This window comes from Melospiza melodia, chromosome 28, assembly GCF_035770615.1.
Source record: "Melospiza melodia melodia isolate bMelMel2 chromosome 28, bMelMel2.pri, whole genome shotgun sequence".
NCBI lineage: Eukaryota > Metazoa > Chordata > Aves > Passeriformes > Passerellidae > Melospiza > Melospiza melodia.
The window spans coordinates 8,667,574-8,688,958 of NC_086221.1; the positions used below are offsets into that span (position 1 = coordinate 8,667,574).

The 21,385-nt window shown below is 56.8% G+C and overlaps 2 protein-coding genes across 2 annotated transcripts; one reads left to right on the plus strand and one right to left on the minus strand.

The window, feature by feature from the left end:
* Positions 1–783: 783 nt before the first annotated feature.
* Positions 784–14,893, plus strand: C28H6orf132 (chromosome 28 C6orf132 homolog). The gene is made up of 5 exons (XM_063177984.1): positions 784–958; positions 4,638–4,753; positions 8,098–8,173; positions 8,492–11,399; positions 11,695–14,893. Exons 1-5 carry the CDS (start codon positions 808–810, stop codon positions 11,795–11,797), a joined length of 3,354 nt encoding a protein of 1,117 aa, XP_063034054.1. The 5' UTR covers positions 784–807; the 3' UTR covers positions 11,798–14,893.
* A 1,186-nt stretch (positions 14,894–16,079) lies between these two features.
* On the minus strand, positions 16,080–21,308 carry WDR77 (WD repeat domain 77). Its single transcript, XM_063177901.1, has 10 exons — positions 21,113–21,308; positions 20,818–21,003; positions 20,148–20,289; positions 19,995–20,044; positions 19,633–19,703; positions 19,222–19,276; positions 18,913–18,984; positions 18,717–18,825; positions 18,234–18,302; positions 16,080–17,926 (listed from the first exon to the last, which is right to left on the minus strand). The coding sequence occupies exons 1-10, from the start codon at positions 21,306–21,308 to the stop codon at positions 17,767–17,769; spliced, it is 1,110 nt and encodes a 369-aa protein (XP_063033971.1). The 3' UTR covers positions 16,080–17,766.
* Between the last annotated feature and the right edge of the window lie 77 nt (positions 21,309–21,385).

Here is a 21,385-nt window from a genome sequence, read left to right on the forward strand (position 1 = left end):
AGCCCACTGCAGTGCCAGGGCAGCTCCCCCTCTGTCTGTCTGTCTGTCTGTGTGTCTGTGTGTCTGCAGCGGGGTTTCCTCTCACAAACACCATTTAAGATAACTGTCAGGACACGGCAGTAATTGCAGGGCTGGCGCAGGGAGCGGCCCCAGCCAGGGAGAGGCACCCGAGCAGCGCCCGGAGCCGCAGCCCCGCTGAAATCCCCGAAAATCCCTTAAAGTGTCCCAGCTCCTCTGCCACGGCCACGGAATTGAATTTGACATTTTAATTCTCCTTTTCCTGCCCCGTTTCCCATTCATAATTCACTTTATTTAAGTGCTGCCTCGTGTCTGTGCCACGATTAGACTTTTGGAATATCCTAACAGTGCTCATTTTTCATTGATCACAAGGTATTTAATGTGTTGCTTTACTTAGTTCTTTAAAGCAAAAAAGAAGATGCTTTTCATAAGAAAAACATCATTTTAAAGCGATTAAGAAAGTGATATTTATCACTTAAATCAATCTATACTGTTTTGACTCTCAAAACTTGATAGAGATAGAAAGAGGTGTAAGATGTTAACACCTGGAGGAGCGGGGCACTTGGATGAGCAGGGACACCTGGCACAGCAGGGGCACCTGGATGAGCAGGGACACCTGGAGGAGCGGGGACGCCTGGCACAGCAGGGGCACCTGGACGAGCAGGGACACCTGGCGGAGGGCGGGCCCGGGGTGGGTGGGGCCGTCCCCGCCCCTCCGGAGCTCTCGGCGCCGTCCCCCCGGTGCCGCGGGATGCCCGGCACGGCTCGGCGCGGCGCGGCTCGGCCAGCATGAAGAAGCACCAGCCGCACTCGGTGCAGGGCACCTTCAGCCGCCTGTTCGGCAAGCGCCACTCCAGCCCCAGCGCCGCGTCCCTGTTCGCCACCAACCCGCCCTGGATCTTCACGCAGGAGGTGACCTCGGACAGCGCGGGTGGCACCGGTCAGTGGCCCAGGGTCCCCCGGCGGCCGCGGGGCTCGGACGGGCGGTGCCGGGGCACGAGGGTGCGGTGGGCTCGGGGGCTGCGCTGCGGCCCGGCCGGGGGGCTCCGGGAGCGCTCGGTGGCAATGGGGGGCTCCGGGAGCGCTTGGGGGGGCCCGGGAGGGCTCGGTAGCACCGGAAGAGCTCGGTGGCGATGGGGGGCACCGGGAGCGCTCGGTGGCAATGGGAGGGCTCCGGGAGCGCTTGGGGGGGCCCGGGAGCGCTCGGTAGCACCGGGAGAGCTCGGTGGCCCCGGGATGCGGCAGCGCCGGTCCCGCAGCTGTGCCGGAGCTGGAGCGGGGTGTCCGAACCCCGGCTGGGTTGCTGCCGCTCCCGGCGGGTTAAACTCGGCTCAAAGAGGCCGATGCGTGACTGAAAATTCACTTTATTGCTTCCCGTCGCGCTTTCCCACGCCATGTTTGATCCGCGCCTTGCCCGCTCGGAGTTATTTACTCATAAACCTGTTTCTCGCAGGGCTGCGAGCGAGGACGGAGCTGAGGGTTGCATATTCCTCGGGATTTATTTGTGTTTCTTTGTGGTTTTAATTGCAATACGGTGCCCTGGAGGCTCATGTAGGAGGGAGCCAAATTAATAGTAATGGAGCCAGGTAGATAGAAGATAGCAGTCTGTGGATGAAGTTTGGTGGCTCCAAGAGCCCAACAAACTCTTCCAAGATTAAAAAAATGGAAGCGCTGCCTGCTGAGCTGTGCAGGGTGAAGTATTGTCTGTGAAAGCAACTGCGAGGTGGTTACACCCCAAAGGCCAAGCTGCTGAAACCAAGATAAAATGAAAATACGACAGGGAGTTTCGTGCAACTCTGCAACCTGGGAGGAAAATTGCTGATTTCTAACTGTCGTAAATCTGAGGAGGATTCAAGCTTCTCTCTGATGTGGTTTGGATTAGAAAAAAGAAAAGAAGTTGCTGTGTCTGCTTATTAGGAGCCTGATTTCCGTGGCTGCGGTTCTGCAGGGGCAGTAGGGAGGCTTTCTGCTCAGGTGTGGGTCGGAGCGTAGGGGAAGGGTTGGGAATCCTGAAACCTGAGCCTGGGGAGCAGCAGCTGGTGGATCGCTCCTTCCTTAGCATCCTCCTGGTGGAGTTTGTGCCCGGAATGGGGCTCCGTGAGGGCGCGGTGGCAGTGGGACACAGCAGCTCAAAGGGACAGGAGCCCAGGGAGTGGGACAGCAGCCCAAAGGGTGACACAGCTCAGGTGGGACACTAGCCCAAAGGGGCCAGCAGCCCAGGGAGCAATGCGCTGTCCCCAGACCCACACACAGCCCGCCCTGCCCCAGCCCTGGCCCCGTTTCTGGCCCGTTTCCTGCAGGGCTCCGTGCCTGCAGGAGTCCCCTGCTCCTGCAGATCCCCACCTTGGTTTCTCATACAAAGTAAACACAAGTTAGGCAACGTGCGATGGGTGTAGGTTTGCATGTCCCTGACTCAGAGATTCCTGAATGTAGTGACTGCAGCCTCCTCCTCCTCCTCCTCCTGCTGTGGGCACCCCGGCTCAAACCTGCTGCGCCTCCTCCAGGTGATGCAACCCCCGGGGAGGAAGAAGTTCCATTACATGCGTGGCGAATTGTTTATTTGATTTCCCGTGGCCGAGCAAACACGAATGTCTCCGGGACGGGCTGGATGTCAGCGAGTGGCCCAAGCAAGGCCGGTGCTTTGAGCCAGCTGCTCCCCACAGCCTCCAAGGGTGCCTTTCCTGATCCTCCTTCCAGGAAAGGAGGCTGGCAGGGCTCAGGGCTTGCTGCTGATGGGCTCCCAGCAGGCAAGTCCTGTTTATCTAGCAGAGAAAACACAACTACAAGCACTTCATTTTCCTTTAATTAAAGCATTCAGGGTAGCGATGCTTAGTAATCTAGGATCAAAGTCCCTGTGATCTTTAATCCAGTTTCTCACTGGGTTTACCTAGTGACTGTTAAATATAAAACTCATCAAGTCTCAGAACTGCTCTGTTGCTGCTTGGGCTGTCTGAGTCCAAACTCTCCTGTTGCCTTGGCCTTAATTCCTGCTCCTTACTCACTGCATGCGGGGTCACCCACAGAATTAATCATCACAGAATCACAGAGTGATTGGGTGGAAAGGGACCTTGAAACTCATCTTATTCCACTCCCTGTCATGGGCAGGGATGCCTTCCACCAGGTCAGGCTGCTCCAAGCCCCATCCAGCCTGGCCTCGAACACTTGCAGGCAATTTGCTGGCACCTGCTGTCCTCCCTGGGACTGCAGCAGCTTCTCCTGGGTGCCTCTGGGCCCCTCCCAGGCTTGGTAGGACCAGGCTGGCTGGAGCACAGCTGGGAGGTGATTTGAAAGCTGGAGAAAATGTCCTGTGTGTAAAGAATCACTCGTGGTGTGAGGGAGGGGAGGCTGTGATTGCCGGCAGGGGCAGCAGGGCAGATGCTCCTGGGGGTGTCCCAGGGTAACCCGGGGGTGCTGAGTGGCAGAAGGGAGAAGCTGGCGTGCTCCTGGGCTCTGTGGTGTGTTTGAAGGCTGTGTGGAATCCTCCTGCCTCCATCCCTCAGCAGAGGCTGTGCTGCCTCATGCCCAGCCCCTGGTGTGGTCAGGTTCCCCATTCCAGGTGTTCATGCAAGTGTTTTCCTCCTGTGGGATGCCCACAGAGCATTTGCCCTCCTCTTGTTCCTGGACTTGGGGTAAAGCTGTTTCCTTGGGAGGTTCCTCCTCGTTTCTTCCCATCCTTCTTCTTCTCCTCCCTTCCTTTACTATCAAAGTCTGTTGTTGGGAGCACTCCTGCAGCTTCCCCTTCAATCAGAGCCATTTTGTTGCTTCCCCTCCTTCCTCAAACTCTCAGAATTTCTTTAATGTCTGTCTCCTTGGCTACGAGTTATTTGTGTATCTCCTTGCAGCCAAGGTGGGGTTTACATGCTTCACTATTTTCTGCTTGTTAATTCATGCTGCTAATCAGACACAAAGAATGTAATTAAATTAATTTTATGAGCTTTATTCGCTGTCAGAAATAAACCAGCCCAAGAGGTGTGGCTCCAGGTGAAAGCACAAGGCTGGGAACCAGGAATTCCTGACGGCTGCTCCTGCTTGTCACAGCAGGGCCCTGGGACTTCCTGCCCTGCTGTCTCCCCACGCAGGGCACTGTTCTGTGGGCAGGCTGGAGGGTGGTGGAGCACCTGGCATCCCTCTGGCTGGGATGGCAGAACTGTGCCCAGAGTGCTGTCCCTGCTCCTGCCATCAATTCCTGCTGCTCAGCCCAGCCAGGATTGCCTCCTGTTCCTTCTGAGCTGCTCCAGCTCATCCTGCAGAGCTCAGGGGAGGCTCTCAGTGCTCTGCAGGTGTGTGACAGGGCTGCGAGTGCCTGTCCTGCACACAGGGCCCTTCCTCTCCTTTATCCCTCTCACCTCCAGGATACCCAGCTTTTCCCCAGGCTCTCAGTGCTCTGCAGGTGTGTGACAGGGCTGTGAGTGCCTGTCCTGCACACAGGGCCCTTCCTGTGCTGTGTTCCCCTCACCTCCAGGACACCCAGCTTTTCCCCAGGGTCTGATGGGCTCTGCCCACTCCTGGGGCTGCTGCAGCGAATTCTGCCCAGCTCTGTGTGAGCTCAGGGTGTCCGTGCTGTTGTCAGCAGTGCCCAGCTCGGTGCTGCTGCTTCTCACTCTCTGCTCTCCCCCCAGGTGATGTGATCGAGGTCTATTACGGGGACAATCGCTTCGGGACGGTGACAGACTCGGGCACGGCCACGCTGAAACCCCGCCCGAGGGTCCGGCCCCTGCTGACCTTCCTGCCCCTGGTGAGTGCCCCAGACCCAGGGGGCTGGAGCTGGTGCCTGGAACCAGCAGGGCTGGAGCTGGTGCCCAGAAGGAACAGGGCTGCTCTGGTGCTCAGACCCAGAGCTGCTGCTCTCAGCCAAGGGGAGCAGCAATGAAAGCAGAGCCCCTCTGTAATGAGGCTGGCTATGAGGGATTGGGGGTGGTCTGAGCTCAGGCTGCTCTGGGGCACAGAGGAGGCACTGAGGGAGAGGTGTGAGCACTGTCAGACTGCATTTTCCATTGAAAGCTGATTGCTGAGCACGGGGATGGTAGATCAGGCTTGCACTGCAGTCCATCTCCCTGGTGCTGTCCCACATCAGGAGTGTGGCTGGAGCCTGCAGTGCTGCACCCAGTCCTGCTGAGCACAGGGTGAGGTGATGCTGTTGCTGGTGATGCTGTGGCTGTGCGGGGGTGATTGTCTCCAATCTCTGTATGAAAAACCATTCCCAATCCTCAGAGCTGTCACCCCAGCCCTGCTGCTGCTGCCCACACAGGCACAGCTGGCCCTAGGGCTCTCTGTCCCTTCTGAGGGTCCCTCACAAACCTGGGTTTCCCCTCCCAGTCCCAGCTGTGACTGAAGCAATCAGCAGGCAAAGGCAGCGTTTTGGAGGCCCGGTGTGTGCTGGGTGTTTGCACGCTTTTGGTGAGGTTTGATGATGATTTGATCTGGCGCTGGCTCTGCTGCTGCCTCGCACATACCTGCCCCAGGTACACACCTGCGCGGGGCTGTTCTGCAGCTCCTGCCTTAACCCTTTCCACCCACCCAGGAGCAGCTCTGGGTGAGTCAGGAGGATGCTCCCGCCCTGCCCTGCAGCTCCTGAGCCTCTGCACCTGGCAGCTCTTCCCAAGGAGCAGCAGCTCCCTGCCCCAGCCCTGCTGTCCCACAGGAATGCAGCAGGGACTGCTCAGAGGGGTCCCCCTGCTCCCCCAGCACTGCAGGTATCCCAGGGAATGAACTCCTGCAGCAAACTCCACACTGCCCTACTCAAAACCAGGGAGTTTGGGGGCAGCTGCTCATACTCAGAGAAATTCTTGGTGTCTCTGAGAGCCCGGGTGCTCAGCAGTTGTATTTTGGGTGGGGTTTGTAAGGGGCAGCTCAAGCCCTGGTGATTGAATGGGAGGGCTCCTGAGAGCTGGGGACCACGGGGACAGGCAGGCTCCCTTCACTGGGGATGGCTGACTCTGTTCCAGGGATGAGAAGTGATTCCTGGTGCTTGCAGTGAAAGCTTCCCCCCACGGGATCCTCAGCAGGCCCCGATCTGATTCATGCACCACAAACTGGAAATGCAGGTTCCTGGCACAGCACCCAGAGCCTGCCCTGAATCAGCTGGAGCTTTTCTGGGCTGGCCGCACCCCAGCAAGCACCGGGAACAATCTTCCCGACCATCTCTGCAGGCTGGCAGCGTGCTGGGGATGCTTTCCACCTCATGACGTGGGGATGGGTGGTTTTGGAGAGATGCTGAGCATTAGCAGCTGCCACAGAAGGTTTTGGTGAGGAACAGGCTTGCCCAGTTTGAAATGACACGTCCACGATTTCTGCTCCTTTATGGAGTGCAGGCTGTGTCCTCCAGCCTTGCAGGGCTCTGTTCTGACTGCCAGTCCCTCTGCACTCCTCCAGCAGGTGATGCAGGGCTCAGACATTTCTGTTTCCCTGCAAAGGAGCAGCTCCCTCGGGGTGCTCTGCAAACCTGCAGCAATGCATTTCCATTGCAAATGGGGACTGCTGCTTTGTTCTTTGTGATTTTGGTGTCTCATTGCTCTGGACAGTTTAACTATCAGCTCTTGAAGTGCCTCTCTTGGCCTTTGTCTTCCCTCTGGCTCCCAGATGAAGTTCAGGGTCTGCCCTTGTGCCTTTGCAGCCCTTGGCTTCTCCATCAGCTCGGAGTTTTCTGGTCCTTTGTGCAATCCCAGGGTAGGAATTCCCTCACTCCTGGCTCACCTGTGGCTGCTCAGTCCCTTGTGGTTACCGGGGATCTTTGGTCACTGCAGGGTGATGGATGCAGCAAGTGAAATACGTGCATTTCCCATTATTTTGGCCAGATCTGGGGCTTTGCAGGGCTCTTCCACAGGAGCCCAGGTGCTGCTGTTGAATGAGCTCCCCGGGCAGGGCAATGTGGCTGTGATGAGCCTGGATGGACAAATCCAAGTGACCTTTGATCCAGGAGACTTTGGAATCCCACGGCGCTCTCCTGTAAAAACGGTGATAACGGCAGAGAAAGGCAAAGGGCAGGGGCTCAATCATTATCCAGGCTTTTGTGTGCAGGAAATGGCTGGGGAGAGGCGCAGGCTGATGGCAGGATAACAATTCCTTTGTCAAGGGCTGTTAGCAGCGCAAACAGCTGCCTTCGGTGACCGGGGATGGATGTGGGGCCTGCCAATGGGACAGTGTGTCCCTCTTGGGATGCTCCATCGAGCTTTGTGTCTCTGACATTGCTGTGCCCCAGCTGCCCCCAGGCCCGGTGTGAGACCCCCCGGCTGTGCTGCTCACCCCAGGTGTGCCCAGCTCACCCCAGGTGTGCCCAGCTCACCCCAGGTGTGCCCAGCTCACCCCAGGTGTGCCCTGCACACGGGTGCCCAGGTGTGTCCCGGAGCCACCCCAGCCCCTCGGAGCCACCCCAGCCGTGAGTCAGGGACAGGAGAGGCTTTTGCTGCTGGCTCCAGGTGAGTCACCTGCCCCGATGGCTCACCTGGGTGGCTGCAATTACCGATTACAGCAGTGCCCTGGCTGCAGGCGCCCTCCCGGGTGTGTAGGCTGCCAAATTGCCGGTCCTGTACCAGCTACAGGCACTGCCGAGCTCTCGGCATGCAGGGAGTAACTGAGCAAAACACAAACCACACAAGGAGCAGCTTTCCCCACAGTGCTGTGCCAGTTTCACAAAAGCTGGAGGTCTGTCAGTGTGTAGGTGACTGTGGCAGTGCTTGCTGCAGAGAAATGCCCACCAAAGTGCCCAGTGCACTGGTACATCAATGGTGAGGGCTGGTGCTGCTGCTGGCAGCTGGGCAGCCCCGAGGGGGATGTGAAATTGCTGAATTCCTCCAGGGGGATGGGAAATAGCTGAATTCCTGGAGGGAGATGGGAAATAGTAGAATTCCTCTCCAGCCTTGGTGCCTGACCACAGGGGAATCCTGGCCATGGCCTGTGCAGCCTTGATGACTTCACTTGTCCCCTCAAAGCCTGTCAACAGCAGCCTCCAGGGGACCTCCATATCACAGACACTGCCCCGATCCCATCAGGGCTCTGTGGACAAATTACCGGCTGCTTGTCGGCCCTTAGCACTGATCCCTGGCCGTAAGACTGACAGCTCTGTTTTCTCAACTCCTGCAGAACGCCCAGGAATCCCACGGGGTGGCTGTGCCAACGCCGTCGGTGCCAGAAGACTTTGTGGAGAAGGCAGCTCTTGGTAAGGGATGTTCTCTGTGCAGCCCTGGCCAGCACAGAGCGCTCATGGAGCCCTCGGGGCAGGAAATGTGTGTGTGTACCCAGCTCAGGAGCAGACAGTCTGCTCATAGATTTTCATGCTAAAGTAGAGTCTGCTATTAATTATTTTTTGAAGTCATTGAGAATTAATAAATTCCTCAGAGATGAGGCAGAGTGGCTGTTAAGTTCAGGGAGTTTTAGACAAGCCTGGCAAGGGGCTGGCTGGCTGGGCAGGCCCCTGGCACAGGCCAGACTCAGCAGTGATGGAGAAGTGCTCACAGCTGTGCTCTCTCTCCTGCAGGCTCTGGCTCCCAGCTCAATGGCAATATTCGCATGTACAGCTCGGTGGGGGACCTGCGCCCGCAGGCCCTCGATGGGCACGACCTGGATGAAGACATCCCCCCGCCGCCATCGGTGCCCCCACCGCCCCCTCCAGCGCCCGTGTCACCGCCCGTGGCCTCGCCGGTGCCTCCACCCCCCGAGATGCTGCCGCCACCGCCGCCAGTGCCACCCGAGGCGGTGCCACCGCCCCCCGCCATGGCAGCGCCGCCGCCGCCTGCCTCAGCCCTGTCCTCGCCCAGCACTCCTGCTCCTCCAGACTTCATCCCTCCTGCCCCGCCAGGCGCCCGCGACCCCTCCGGGCCTGGCATGTCCAAGTGGAAATCAGAGACCGTGCTGAACTCGAGGCAGGGGGACGCCGAGGGGCCGCTCTGCGCTGCCGAGCCCGGGGTGCCCACGGCCCCCAGCCCCAAGGAGAGCCTGCAGCCCAAGGCTGAGCCCCACCTGACCTTCCCCAGGTCGTTCAAGGTGCCGCCGCCGGCCCCGGCGCGCTCCTCGTCCATCCCGGTGCAGGAGGGCCGGCAGGAGCCCCCCGTGCCCAGGCAGCCTCACGCCCGGCCGCCCCTGCCGCCCTGCTTCACCATCAGAGCCGCCAGCAAGGCGCGGCCGGGAGAGGCCGAGCAGAGGAGCTCCGGGCTCAGACAGGGCCTGGGGAAGGCGGCTGTGCCCCCTCCACTGAGCCCCAAGCCGGGCACAGGCCTCGGCCAAGGCGTGAATCCCCCCGGCCACCCTTCCCCTCTGCCAGGCTCCGAGGGGGAGAGGATTCCCCAGCTGAAAACAGCCGGGAGAGACTCCCCTCCAAAATCTGAACCTCTCACTGCCAACGACCTGGATCTGCCTCCTCCAGACTACCCGAGCTGCGAGGATGACTGGAAGGATGCCAGCAACCTGAACAAACTGCGGGACGAGCTCTCGGCGCTGCTGCGCTCCCCGCGCCGTGAGGAGAGGCCGCTGGAGAGGCCACTGGAGAAGCCAGGAGCTCCCCAGCCCACGGACAGCGGTCCCAGCCGTGCTGGCAGCCGTGAGCTGGAGCCCAGCGAGCCCCAGATCACCAGGAAGGACATGGGGTTACCCAAGGGAGGGGAGACTGAGAAGAAAGAGGTGCCCAGCAGCACCCCCAGCACCAGTGTGGGCTCTCCCATCACGGCAGTCACTGCCCCAGACAGCAACCCTGACACACAGCCCCGCAGTGTGATGATGATCAGAAACGAGCTGGAGGCTGTGCTGTCCCTGAAGAAAGAGGGGAAACCTGCTCCAGGGCCCAGCAGCCAGAAGCAGGCTGTGGAGAATGGCATCAGCACCCCACAAGTGAGGAAGAGCCCCCCTGACGTGAGGAAGGGCGCCCCTGACACAAGAGACTCAGTGGTGCCAAAGCCGGTCCCCAGCCCGCTCCCAGCCCCGGTGGCTGCTGTGGAGAAGGATGAGACAGACCACGAGGACCATCCTGCTCCTGCTGCTGGCAAGGTCACAGAGGACATGAGCCCTGCTCCTGGGTCCCTCAGCAGCAGCAGCAGCGTGAGTCCCCCAGAGCCACCTCAGGCACCGGCAGAGGAGCCCCCGGCTCCCAGCCCGCCCTCGGCCCCTGTGTCCCCTGCTCAGAGCCCGGCACCACAGCCCAGCTCGGCCGTCTTCCAGTACAAAGTGCACCGGGCTGGGGCCAGCTCGGCCGAGCCGCCCCGCGCCCCGGGCTCAGCTGAGCCACCCCGTGCCCTGAGCTCAGCCAAGCCGCCCTGTGCATCGGGCTCTGCTGAGCCACCCTGCCCCAGGAGCTCAGGCAGCAGCCCCCCAGGCCCCTCGGGAGCGGGGCAGGAGGAGGTGCTGATCCACCCGGTGACGGGGGAGCGCGTGGAGCGGGGCTCGCCCATGGCCCTGCTGCTGGCAGCCCGGCAGCGTGCCCAGCGGGGCCGCCAGCCCGGGGATGGAGCAGCTGCACTCAGGGTGAGGCCAGCCCTGAGACTCGGCAGTGCCTCGTCGGACACCACCTCCTCCACCAGCTTCTTCCGCAACGAGTCCAAGCCCTTCTCCTTCACCGTGGTGCCTCGGCCGTCTGCGGCCAGCCCGGCGGGGTCTGGCTGGAGCAAACCCCCCTCGTTCTCCAGCTCCTCGGAGCAGGGCCGGGCCGTGCGGGCGGTGGGAGAGGCGCAGCTCCCCAGGCCCCAGCGAGCCGCTGCCTCCAGCCTGCTCCGGGGGCTGCTGGACTCGGGACAGCCCGGCCCGGCCCGGCACGGAGCTCCCAGCGAGGAGGAGAGCGGGGACACGGCGCTGGACTTTGGCATCATCCCCCCGCCCCCCGAATTCAGCAATGAGGCGGACCAGGCTTCCCTCCCGAGCCGGGAGGAGAGCCGCAAGTGCCCCAGCGTCCCTGACAGCGGCCGGGGCTCGGGAGAGCCGCGCTATTTCAGGTGGGCTGGCTACAGCCGCATCTATGGGGCCAACAACCCAGAACCAGCGGCTCTGCCGCCCTCGGAGAAGAGCTGGAGGAACGGAGACCTTGCACCGCAGTACCCGGATAACAGCAGCTCCTCGAGCTTCCCCAGCCACGGCCCCAACCCGCGGCCGCTGATCAAGAAGCGCCTGTACATGTCGGAGCCCGACAGCTCCTACCCCCGGGCCGCCGCAGCCCCCCGGGCCTCGGGCACCCTGTCCTCCACCCTCTCCTCCTACGGCCCCGGGGGATTCAGCTCCACGCCCGGGGAGGGGGCTCGGCGCCCGGGCCCTGGCCTCAGGAATGGCCCCTCGAGCGCCCAGGGCAGGCGGGCGTCCATGGATGCTGCGGGGAAAGCCGCGGCCTACGGCGGCACCGGGGCTGAGGCCAAGTACAAGGGGCAGAACGGGGACTTCTCGCCCGCCAGCGTGCTGACAGCCAGCAGGTACGTGTCCCCTGAGCCCATGTGCCACCCTGAGCCCACCCTCCCTGCCCTCGGTGTCTCTTGGAACAGCCCCAGAGCAGCACTGGGGCTCCAGGAGCCCCTTGGCTCCTGCTCTGAGGGCAGTGACCATTCCTGGCTCCTCCCTGGTGCCAGCTGTGACCCTGTGCACGTCCCTCCCTATCCCACCTCACTGAGGGGAGACACGAAGCACTGAAATGCATCCCCATGGTGCTGACCCAACACCGAGGTTTGCCTGGGCTCCCTTTGGGTGACTGTCCCTCTGTTCTCCCTGCAGGCCTGCCCACGGCGCCCCACACTACGGGGCACCCTCCAACACCTTCACGGTGCGGCCTGGCACCCGCCAGCCCATCTCCTACGCCTACCCGAGCCACCGGTAGGCTGAGCTCGGGGCCGCCCCACTGGCAGCCGCAGGAAAGGGATGAGAAGGTGCCTGGGTTGGACATCTCCTTCTCTACGGGCACCAGGGACGGTCCCAACCCAGCCTGGAAATGCACGTGCTTGGAACTGCTGGTGGGGAATGAGCCCGAGACCGGACTTTTCTCAAAGACTGCCATGGAGAGTTGTTACTGCGGAGGGCAGGCCGCTGCCGTGTTACGTGAGCAATCGTGGTTTCCCTCTTTCCCGTTCTCCCTCCTGGATTATTTTCAGAATTGCAGCCTGATTGGCTGTCTAGGAAAGCCAAAGAGCATCCTCAGCTCTCTTCAGAGAGCATCACCACTGGAAAGGTTGGTTTTGGTTTGGTTTTTAATTGGTTTGACTCCAGCATGTTTGGAAGCAGGGAGAAACCAACTGAGAGATGTGCACAATGGAAATAAAGCAGTGTATAGCTAGATGTCAGGGATTGAAATAAGAATGTGAGCCCAGTGGGGTAGGAGGAGAGTTTAGGATGCCTTGATCCTGACCCTTGCTGTCCTTAAGAGTTTGGAGCAAATCAGTTCTGCCTTAAGCCCAGCTCTGAGCAGTCAGTGCCTGTCCTGCCATGCCAGGCTCTGACCCTTCTCCAGGAGCAGCTTTGGGAGCAGGGGCCCTGCTTTGCTGTGCCTTTTGGTCACTGTAAATGTTTCTGTTGGCAATTATTCCTCGTGGAAGGAGGCTGTGAGGCCTGGCTGGAAGGCTGTGAAGCACTTTGGAGGTGTAGGACACAGAGCAATCCTTTTCCTTGGGCTGGTGGGTGCCAGTGACTCACCCAGTGCTGTGCTGCTCTCTCTGAGGGTTCCTGTGCCACTCACAGCCCTGTGCCCCCCAAAGTGTCCTTATTTCCTCAGTTATTAATAAGTGTCCTTATGAACTGTTGCACTGATCTGGGGCTGAGGAGCTCCATTTCAGTGTGGCTGTTTGTGCAGGTGGGTGTCCGCAGGGACACCCAAAGGGAGCTGGCTCTCTCTGTTTCCCTCAGCGCTGTTCCAGGCGCTGCAGGTGCAGCCCTGCCCTGCTCCCCTCTGCTGCCTGGGCAGGGTGGGAGCTCTGAGGGGCCTTAAAGAGGGTTCCAGCTTCCAGAGTGAGCCGTAGGGTCTCACAGCTGACCTGAGTTGTGAATAGCCAACGTCCTGAAACTAGAAACAGAGACTCTTCCTTGGAGGCAAACCTGCTGAAAATCACTGTAAGATAACTGTAAAAACTTGTAGAGAATTTTTTCTTGTCACTGATAAACTGAAAGCACTTTGAGACATGAGTCTGTTTTTATGGAAAGCACTTTCTATTTTCAATGCTATAAATGCCACTGATTCCACTCCAGCTGACCATGCCTGGCACACACCTGGATGTGGCCTGCAAGCAGATCCTGCTTTACAATGCAGCTCAAAATCAGGGATTAATTTTCCTTCACTGTGGAGTTCTCAAAAGTTATCTTGATATTTGAGTCATGTCATTGATGTTCTGTGTTTTGTGTTATTTCCAGCTTTACCTAATAATTTAACAGCCCTTTGAGATATTGCAGCAGCTTTAAAGTATTCTGAACTTCACTTTGCTGTGAATAAAATGAAAACTCAAATACAATAATCAGTCTAATAGCTAATTCAAAGGGCATTTTTATGCCAGCAAGTCACAGTGGCTTAGAAGATTTCCACTGCTCATCCCAGCCAATATTGAAATAATAGGCCTTTAATATATGGGTGTTGGTTTTAAAAAAATATTTATGGGGAAAAGTGACTATGGAGTAACTATAAGGACATTTAAGTGTGCCAAGTGTCATGTGGAATACCACCTGCCCCAAAACATGGAATTTTCTCCATGCAAGGAGCATCTTGAGCGTTCTTATTCATCTGTAGAAGTAAATCCGTGCTCCCCCTTGAGGGGCTTCAGGGTCATGTTTTGGTACTGGATGAAGTTTCACAGGTTTAACTTGAAAGCAAACAAAGAAGTCTCTTTGGTAATGTTGCAACTTAATGTTTTTTTCTTCCTGATACTTCTTTTTTCAAAATAATAAGCTATATTTGCAAACGAGCTCTCAGAAACAATTTTAAGGCTGGGTGGGCAATTTCAGCTTTTGATACTGACTTTGCCCAGAAGGGGAGGGCAGGGGGGTATGTGTGCAGTGTTCCACCTCAAGAATTCTTCCAAATTGCAATCTCCTGAAGTTGTTTTTTCTCTTTTTAGAGAAAAATGTGACACTCCAATGTTGGTACCTGCTTTAAATGTCACATTTACTTCACCCAGACACACAATTCATGTGTAGGTGAAATATGGTCTTAGACCCCACGGAGTGTCTCATTTCTAGCAGACATAATTGCTTTAATTTAGCATTAGAAGTGTGATAATAGAATCAGCTTTATAAAGTAGCCACTCCTCATTCAAGAACAGCACTCAGGGGCTGCCCAGGGGCCTGAGCTGTCACTGGACCAGGTTGGACTCTGCTCCCAGTTGTAGGACTGGTTAGCAGGCAGGTTCTCAGCAGTGGGACTCTTCTATTCCTCACTTTGCACTATCCCTGCTTCTTTTGAATGCATTCAGCAGATTCTGGTATTTCAGGAACAGCTCAGCATTGATTCTGGGGCCGCTGTGACAAAGGGAGCACTGTCAGAGCTGTTGGCAGCCAAAGGGGACAGAGTTGGATCTCTGAGGAGTGAGGACTGCAGGGCGGGGACAAGCCCCCCTTCCTGGGGCAGGTAACTGGATAAACAAACTGTCCCTGCATTCCATTACTCCTCCCAGCTCTTTCACTGCAGGCATTTAGCAATAGAGAAAGAGGAAACAAAACCAAGGGGTATTAATGGAGCAAAGCACCCTGCCTCAGCCCAGTGCTGAGAGCAATGCTGAAGCCTGAGTGTGGAATTGTTCTCACTTCACCCTCTCTGAGGCAGTGTGTAATTCAAGTCGTGACACAACTGAAATTATCCCCTGCAGCTGCCTCTTCCTCACAGGTTCCTGCTAGGGGAGCGTAACAGAGCTTAGCTGTAAAGTATTGAACAAAGTCTCTTATTTATGAGTGCCACTGAACACCAACCTTCTTGCATTAAACATTTCCGGATGTTTTATTACCTGTGTGGCCTGACTTTTTTTGGTGTTGCTTACACGGTCTGTCTGCTGGAGGATTGGGAAGTTTGCACATCCCCGGAAGGATGGGGAAAGGTTTGAACTTCAGCTTGCCCAGGGCTTGGTGCAGTGTCTCTGAGCCTGACCCAAAGCCTGTGGCCGTGTCAGTGTTTGCAGGAGCCCAGGCAGGGCAGGAAGGGGCAGCTGAGGCCCAGGAGCTCTGTCACTCACACCCAGCAGGTTGGGCAGGCTGGCAGAGGAGCAGCCTCTATAAATAGGCTTGGGCTGGAGCTGCTCAGCAGGGCTGAAACTCTCCTGCCTGCTGCAAGTCCCAACTGGAACGCTGTGCCCACAACTGCGGGCAGCGTGAGCAATGCACGCAGCATGAAGGGCTTGTCTGCAGCGTGGCTGCTCCTCTGCACTCTGAACTGATTTGCATTCCCACCGCCTTCAGCCAGCTCTGCCACAGGAGCAGGCTCTGTGAGGGAGGGAAGGGTGCAATGTGTGCATTGAAGCTTTACTGGAGCCACAGTGGCTGTCCCCAAGCGTCCCCAAACCTGAACGCTGCGTGGTGGGGCAGGGACAGCTGAGCAAGGCACAAACCCCCCAGCACTGCCCCCATTCCTTAGGGAGCTGCAGAGGCAGCCAGCACTGATGTGGGACTGCTGCTGTCCCTGTGACTTCACTGCCAGCACTGGTGCAGCAACTCTGAGCCGAGCTGCACCCCAGCAGGGACTCCTGAACTGCTGCTCCTCTGTGCTATGAGTGAAACACCCCGGGTGCAAGTGCCAGACACCCCAAAAGCAGACCACTCCTTCAGGCAATGGTGCCTTGCCCTTGTCAAGGGCAGCTGCTGCCATCCTGTGGCACCACAAACACCTGCCAGACACTGAAGCACTGAGGCTTGTTTGGTCTTTAATTGCAAAAATGAGTTAATGTATCACCAATGACCTGCTCTCTCTACAGGCTTCAGCACCCACCAGAGTCTTTTGCCATGGACTGCTGTGTTTTGCTCAGGTGTGGCAATGTGAGCGACCTAATGTGGTTTAATGTCTGGCATTTGAACTTTTATTTTTAGCTGTGCATGATGGAACCCCAAGTTCAGAGTTCTGGCAAGAACAACTTCCTGAAAGCAGCAGAGCTAGAACCTGCCTTGCAGCAGTGCTGAAGAACTGCAGTACCCTGGCATTCAACAGGAATACGGTGAACATTTATTTAAGAACAGTTTCAATATCAGGGACTGAAATCACAACTTGAACTGTGTGGATGATCTCAGCTGGCTCTTCAGTGCTACAGAAGTGGCCCAGTGAAAGTTAACCCCAGTTACAAATAAAAACCATCTTCCAAGACATTTTCAGAACCAGCACAAGACCTGTTTCAGTACAGCATCCCCCCAGGAGAGGACTTTGTGGTTCAAGGGGTATTTCTGAGGAAATGTGTCAGTTTTTATCACCATTGACCGTTTCTTGTCATACCCTGCTCTAGAACAGGCAGCTGCTGTGAACACCTGTATGATGGGAATTTAAAAAGCAGCAAGTGAGGTTTACTGAGAGTATGAGAGAAGTACAGAGCCTGGGAAAGCTTAGTCTGCCTCAAAATTAATTGTGGGCTTTGCACAACTAAACCTATGTGGATGCAGAGGTAAAGACTGGAAGCAGTGTACATTTAAGTGCTGCTATCATGCTAAAGAACCAGGGGTAACATTCACTTCAATGGTATTTTTGCTTCATCAGTCAGGACTTGCTTAATTCTGTCTAGCAAACACTAGGCCAGACCAAGCCATACCTAGAGCAGCAGCAATGCATGCAGAGCAGTGACTTTCTCCAGGTAAACAGCTGAGTTAGAAATGTCTGTGGTATTTGACAAAAACACCTCTGTGGGTTCTGTGCAGGCTGGCCTGGGGTGGGGCAGTGTCCTGTCCCCTCAGTGCCAGCACAAGAAGTCACTTGTCACAAGTGCGTGGATCTGGGCTATCACTAAGCACAGGCTGGTACAGGAGCAAGCAAATGACAACTGAAGTCCTTGGTCCAGTTTTACCCCACATAAACCTTCTGTTCACAGCTCTTATCCTTGAGGGAGTTGCCTTCAGCACAGAGGAGATGAACCCTGGTGTCAAAGAGCACAGCAGCCACTCTCTCCTGTTTCCAGCCCCTGCCAGTGTCTCCTGGCACACCAGGATTCCAGCACCATCCCAGTGTTGAACTGCAGGGATCCTCACCTTACATCCTGACACCAAACTCTGGTATTCTATACCAAACTCTGGTATTTTACACCAAACACTGGTATTTTACACCAAACTCTGGTATTCTACACCAGTGCACACCACAGGCTCCCCACTGGTACTGAGGCTGAATCCTCTCCACCCACCACGAGCTGCATTAAGGACAGCACTGGAACCCTTCCAGCCCCTGGATCCCAACAGGTATTTTCATTCCACCTGATTTACAGAGCAAAGAACTTGGCTCAAGGGTGAGGCTCTCACATCTACCCAACAAGAGGTGTGTTGCAAACCTCCCCCAGAAGCTCTATGAATTCCATGGGTAGTCTGGAGAACTGAGGAAAGGATCAAGTCTTTTTTACTTTATTTCTTTTTCCATTACACCTAATTCCCTGTCTCTCCAAGTCTCCTCTGTGCCTGAAGTCAGTTTTTTTCTGAGTAAAACCTAAGTCTTTTATTACAGGAGAAGCCACCACTCCTGAGGAGAGGGTAAAGCTTGGTTTGTAACTAACTTATGCCTAATTCAAAATTACTACAGGAACCTTCTTAGCCACAAGCTTGGAGGCAGACACCAGACCCCGCTCCAGCTCACACACCTGCGACTTCAGCAGAATCAAAGTGATGCCAGCAAGGAACTTGGACCACGAGTTTATAAAACTATTCTTTTACACAGTTGATTCCAGAAGCTTCACCAGCTGGTAGGGGGACAGTGTGATGTAAAACCTGATGATCCCATCCAACTGTAGTGAGCAAGGCATCATCTGAAGGAGACCAGGACAAGCCTTTTACAAAGTCTCGATGAGAATGGTTTCTGAACCTGGAAAACACCAACACTCCATTAGCCATCATTAGAGAGTACTGGGCTTGTGCAATCCCTAACTGCTGGCTTGTCAGGATGATGCTCCTCCATTTAGGAACATTTTCACCTCGTGGCTGCCCCAGGCCTGGCAGTGCCCAAGGCCAGGCTGGAGGGGGCTTGGAGAGCCCTGGGATAGTGGAAGGTGTCCTGCCCGTGGCAGAGAGTGGGATGAATGATCTTTAAGGTGCCTTCCACCCCAAACCATCCTGTGTATTAATAATTAACTCGAGAAGACAACAGCAGTGAGTATTCTGTCTGTACTTACACCTCTGAGAGGTCTGAGTCCAGAACAGCAACTGAACAGTCTTCACTGATGGAAGCCAGTAAGGGTGAACTAGAGAGAGATGAGAGCACAGTCAGAACAAGCAAATACAAGAACTTTTAGGGACAAACTTGTGAACAGCAGGATTCTTAGTGATCAAGACCCAGGTTCAGTAAATGAACTCACAAAAATCTTACACTGAGTGGGAATACTCAATCAGAATGTGAAAACAAGAGATCCTTCTTTCATCAGGGGTGACTGTAATTAGAGAAATCCCCAGTGTGTGGGTCAGTAATTCTGAAGCTGCAGAATTCTTGCTGTGGACATTCACATGTCAGAAGTAAGATGTTGCTTGGTTTACTCTATTCTCTGCTACCATCTCCTGGATGAGAAGACCAAAACTGGTACTCTCACAGGTTTCACCCAAGAAGAACTAAGGCTTCTGAGGGGAGGCAGAGCCACGTTGTGTGCCAGAATCACCAGTACCTGTGTGCAGAGAAAGCAAAGCCTGTGATGGCTCGGGTGTGCACGGCAGCGCTGAGGGCAGAGTCAGGATTCTTTGTGTCCACCAGTGCAACTGTTCCACTTTCATCACCTGCGAGAGAGGGGCACCAGGGTTACAGCAGAAACTGTCCTGTGAAACAGCCACCTTGGCATGCCTGGTGGGAGAGCAGGCTCTTACCCAAGACAAAGATGTCACTTTTCTGTGGATGCCACATGACTGAGGTAGGGAGGTAACTACAGGCACTGCAAACTGCAAGGGAACAAACTGGGCTGAGAGTGGAAGGAGGCAGCACAAGGACATTCCTCATCTATCTCCTTCAGCACTGCTACTGCAGCAGGACAAGTGTTTTAAGCTTACTGTATTTCTGTGACAGTGTTAGATCTCCTCAGGTTTTAACAGGCACTCCAATCACTAGATTTGGAGTTTAAATAATTTATTTCTTCCAACACACTCATGCAGAAGCAGTGACTGCACACAGACACATACCAATTCGGGTAGCCGGTTTGGGGCATCTGGTGTCCCAGAGTAAAGTTCTGTTGTCCTAGAAATCCAAAAGGAATTAGAAGAATTTTACAATTTCTTTGTGGCATAAATTCAGATTCGCTGCTGACTCACAGGCAAAATGACCCTGTGTTTTCCTCTGTGTTAAAATGATGCTGTCACCAAGTGCAGCCTTCAGCCATCCCCAGGACAGACCTAGGAGCTCCCAAAATTTGATACAAACCTGTAGGAATCAGCTTGGCAAACTGATTATAAATTTATCAGATTGGAACACTGCAGTAACACAGGGAGGAAGGTTGCAATACATGACGTGGTTTCTAAGTGCATTAAACTGTAAATAACTAAAGCTAAATCTCGTTTAAATGGGGTAGATTTAGAGAATAGAATGAGCTTTACCTCAGCACAGGACAGGAACACAGTGTCCTTACCAGGACAGGAAGTCACACATGTCACTGCATCGGAGTGAGCTACCAAAAGCACAAAAGGATAAAGAGCCTTAAAGATGGGATCCAACTTTCCCACATATTCCCAAGGCCCACCAGAGGCACAGCAGTTTAACAGTTATGCCCAGACAGGGATAAATCCTGCTCAGCAGCAGCAGCTGCCTCCTACCAAGGTGACGAGCTGCCCAATCCAGCCATGGCCACAGTCCCTGTGACAGCCCCGAGCTTGAGGGAGCCAGACAGGGGCTCCGGGGAAAGGGTCAAAGTGGGACACAAAGGGGATTATAAAAGGGAGAGGGGTGTGTTGGCACTCACCTCTGTAGGAGTGCAGCACCGTTTGCTCTGGGATGTCCCAGACCTTCACACTGTGGATGAGAGGGAGCAGTGATTGCCCAGCACAGCCTGGGCACACAGCTGGGCACACAGTTGCCAGGCCAGACACAGGGATGCCAGGCCGGGCACACTCACCAGCAGTCTCTGCCCCCGCTGACAGCCTGGCTGCTGCCAGCCAGCACTGACACCGAGGTGACGATGTCATCGTGCTCGTATTTACAGAACTTGTTCACGATGAGGCTCTCGTTCTCCTCCAGCTCCCACAGCTCCACTGCACCTGGGGGATGCAGGGGAACACTCACCCCAGTGACAGGGACACCCAGATCAGTGATAGGGACACCCAGCTCAGTGATGGCCAGGGACACTCACCCCAGTGACAGGGACACCCAGCTCAGTGATGGACAAGGACACCCAGCTCAGTGATGGCCAGGGACACTCACCCCAGTGACAGGGACACCCAGCTCAGTGATGGCCAGGGACACCCAGCTCAGTGATGGCCAGGGACACCCAGCTGAATGATGGCCAGGGACACCCATCTCAGTGGCAGGGACACTCACCCCAGTGACAGGGACACCCAGCTCAGTGACAGGGACACCCAGCTCAGTGATGGACAGGGACACCCATCTCAGTGACAGGGACACCCAGCTCAGTGACAGGGACACTCACCTGAGTGATGGACAGGGACACCCGTCCGCCTTTGAGCAGGGGAGGGGGCCGCACACCTCAGGGGAGGGACCAGGGGACCCCCAGCTCAGCAAGGGGACAGGCGCACCGCAGGAAGGACGGGGCCGTGCCCACGGCTTACCGGAGTCGGAGGCCACCAGGATGCCCCTGTCAGCCAGCCAGCACACGTCGGCCACCCCCGCCTCGGTCTGCACGCCGGCGGTGCAGAAGCCCTCGCTGGGGGCGCGCCGGGGCTCGGCGAACACCCACAGCGAGCCGGTCCAGCAGCGCCCGTTCAGCCCGGAGGCGCCCAGCAGCAGGGCCCCGTCTGCGGGAGAGACACGAGGGGAGGCGCGGGGAGAGGCGCGGGGAGAGGCGCGGGCAGCGCCCCGGAGCGCTCCCCGGCCCCGGGCCCGCCGCGCCCCCCGCCCCGCTACCTGCGCGGTAGTGCGCGCGCTCCAGGTGCCGCTCCATGCAGGCGGGCGCGTTGGGCGGGATGTTCCACTCGGCGGCGGCCTCGGCCGCGGGGTCCCCATCCAGCGGGACGGCGGGGGCCGCGCCGTCGGGCGGGGCGGGCGGCGGGGCCGCCTGGGGCAGCAGCGGCGGCGGCGGCGGCGGCAGCGGCTCCTCCATGGCGGCGGCGGCGGGGCCGGCCGTGCCCCCACGTGTCTCCCGCCGCCGCCTCCTCTCGCGAGAGCGCCCGCCCCGCG

Excerpts from the sequence above, each read along its gene's own strand:
- C28H6orf132 (XM_063177984.1), top strand. The coding sequence starts at position 808 with ATGAAGAAGCACCAGCCGCACTCGGTGCAGGGCACCTTCAGCCGCCTG. Across the intron at positions 959-4,637 it reads GGACAGCGCGGGTGGCACCG|GTGATGTGATCGAGGTCTAT; the intron begins GTCAGTGGCCCA and ends CTCTCCCCCCAG. Across the intron at positions 8,174-8,491 it reads TGTGGAGAAGGCAGCTCTTG|GCTCTGGCTCCCAGCTCAAT; the intron begins GTAAGGGATGTT and ends TCTCTCCTGCAG.
- WDR77 (XM_063177901.1), bottom strand. The coding sequence starts at position 21,308 with ATGGAGGAGCCGCTGCCGCCGCCGCCGCCGCCGCTGCTGCCCCAGGCG. Across the intron at positions 20,045-20,147 it reads AGCGGGGGCAGAGACTGCTG|TGTGAAGGTCTGGGACATCC; the intron begins GTGAGTGTGCCC and ends TCTCATCCACAG. Across the intron at positions 19,277-19,632 it reads TGTTCCTGTCCTGTGCTGAG|GACAACAGAACTTTACTCTG; the intron begins GTAAAGCTCATT and ends TTGGATTTCTAG.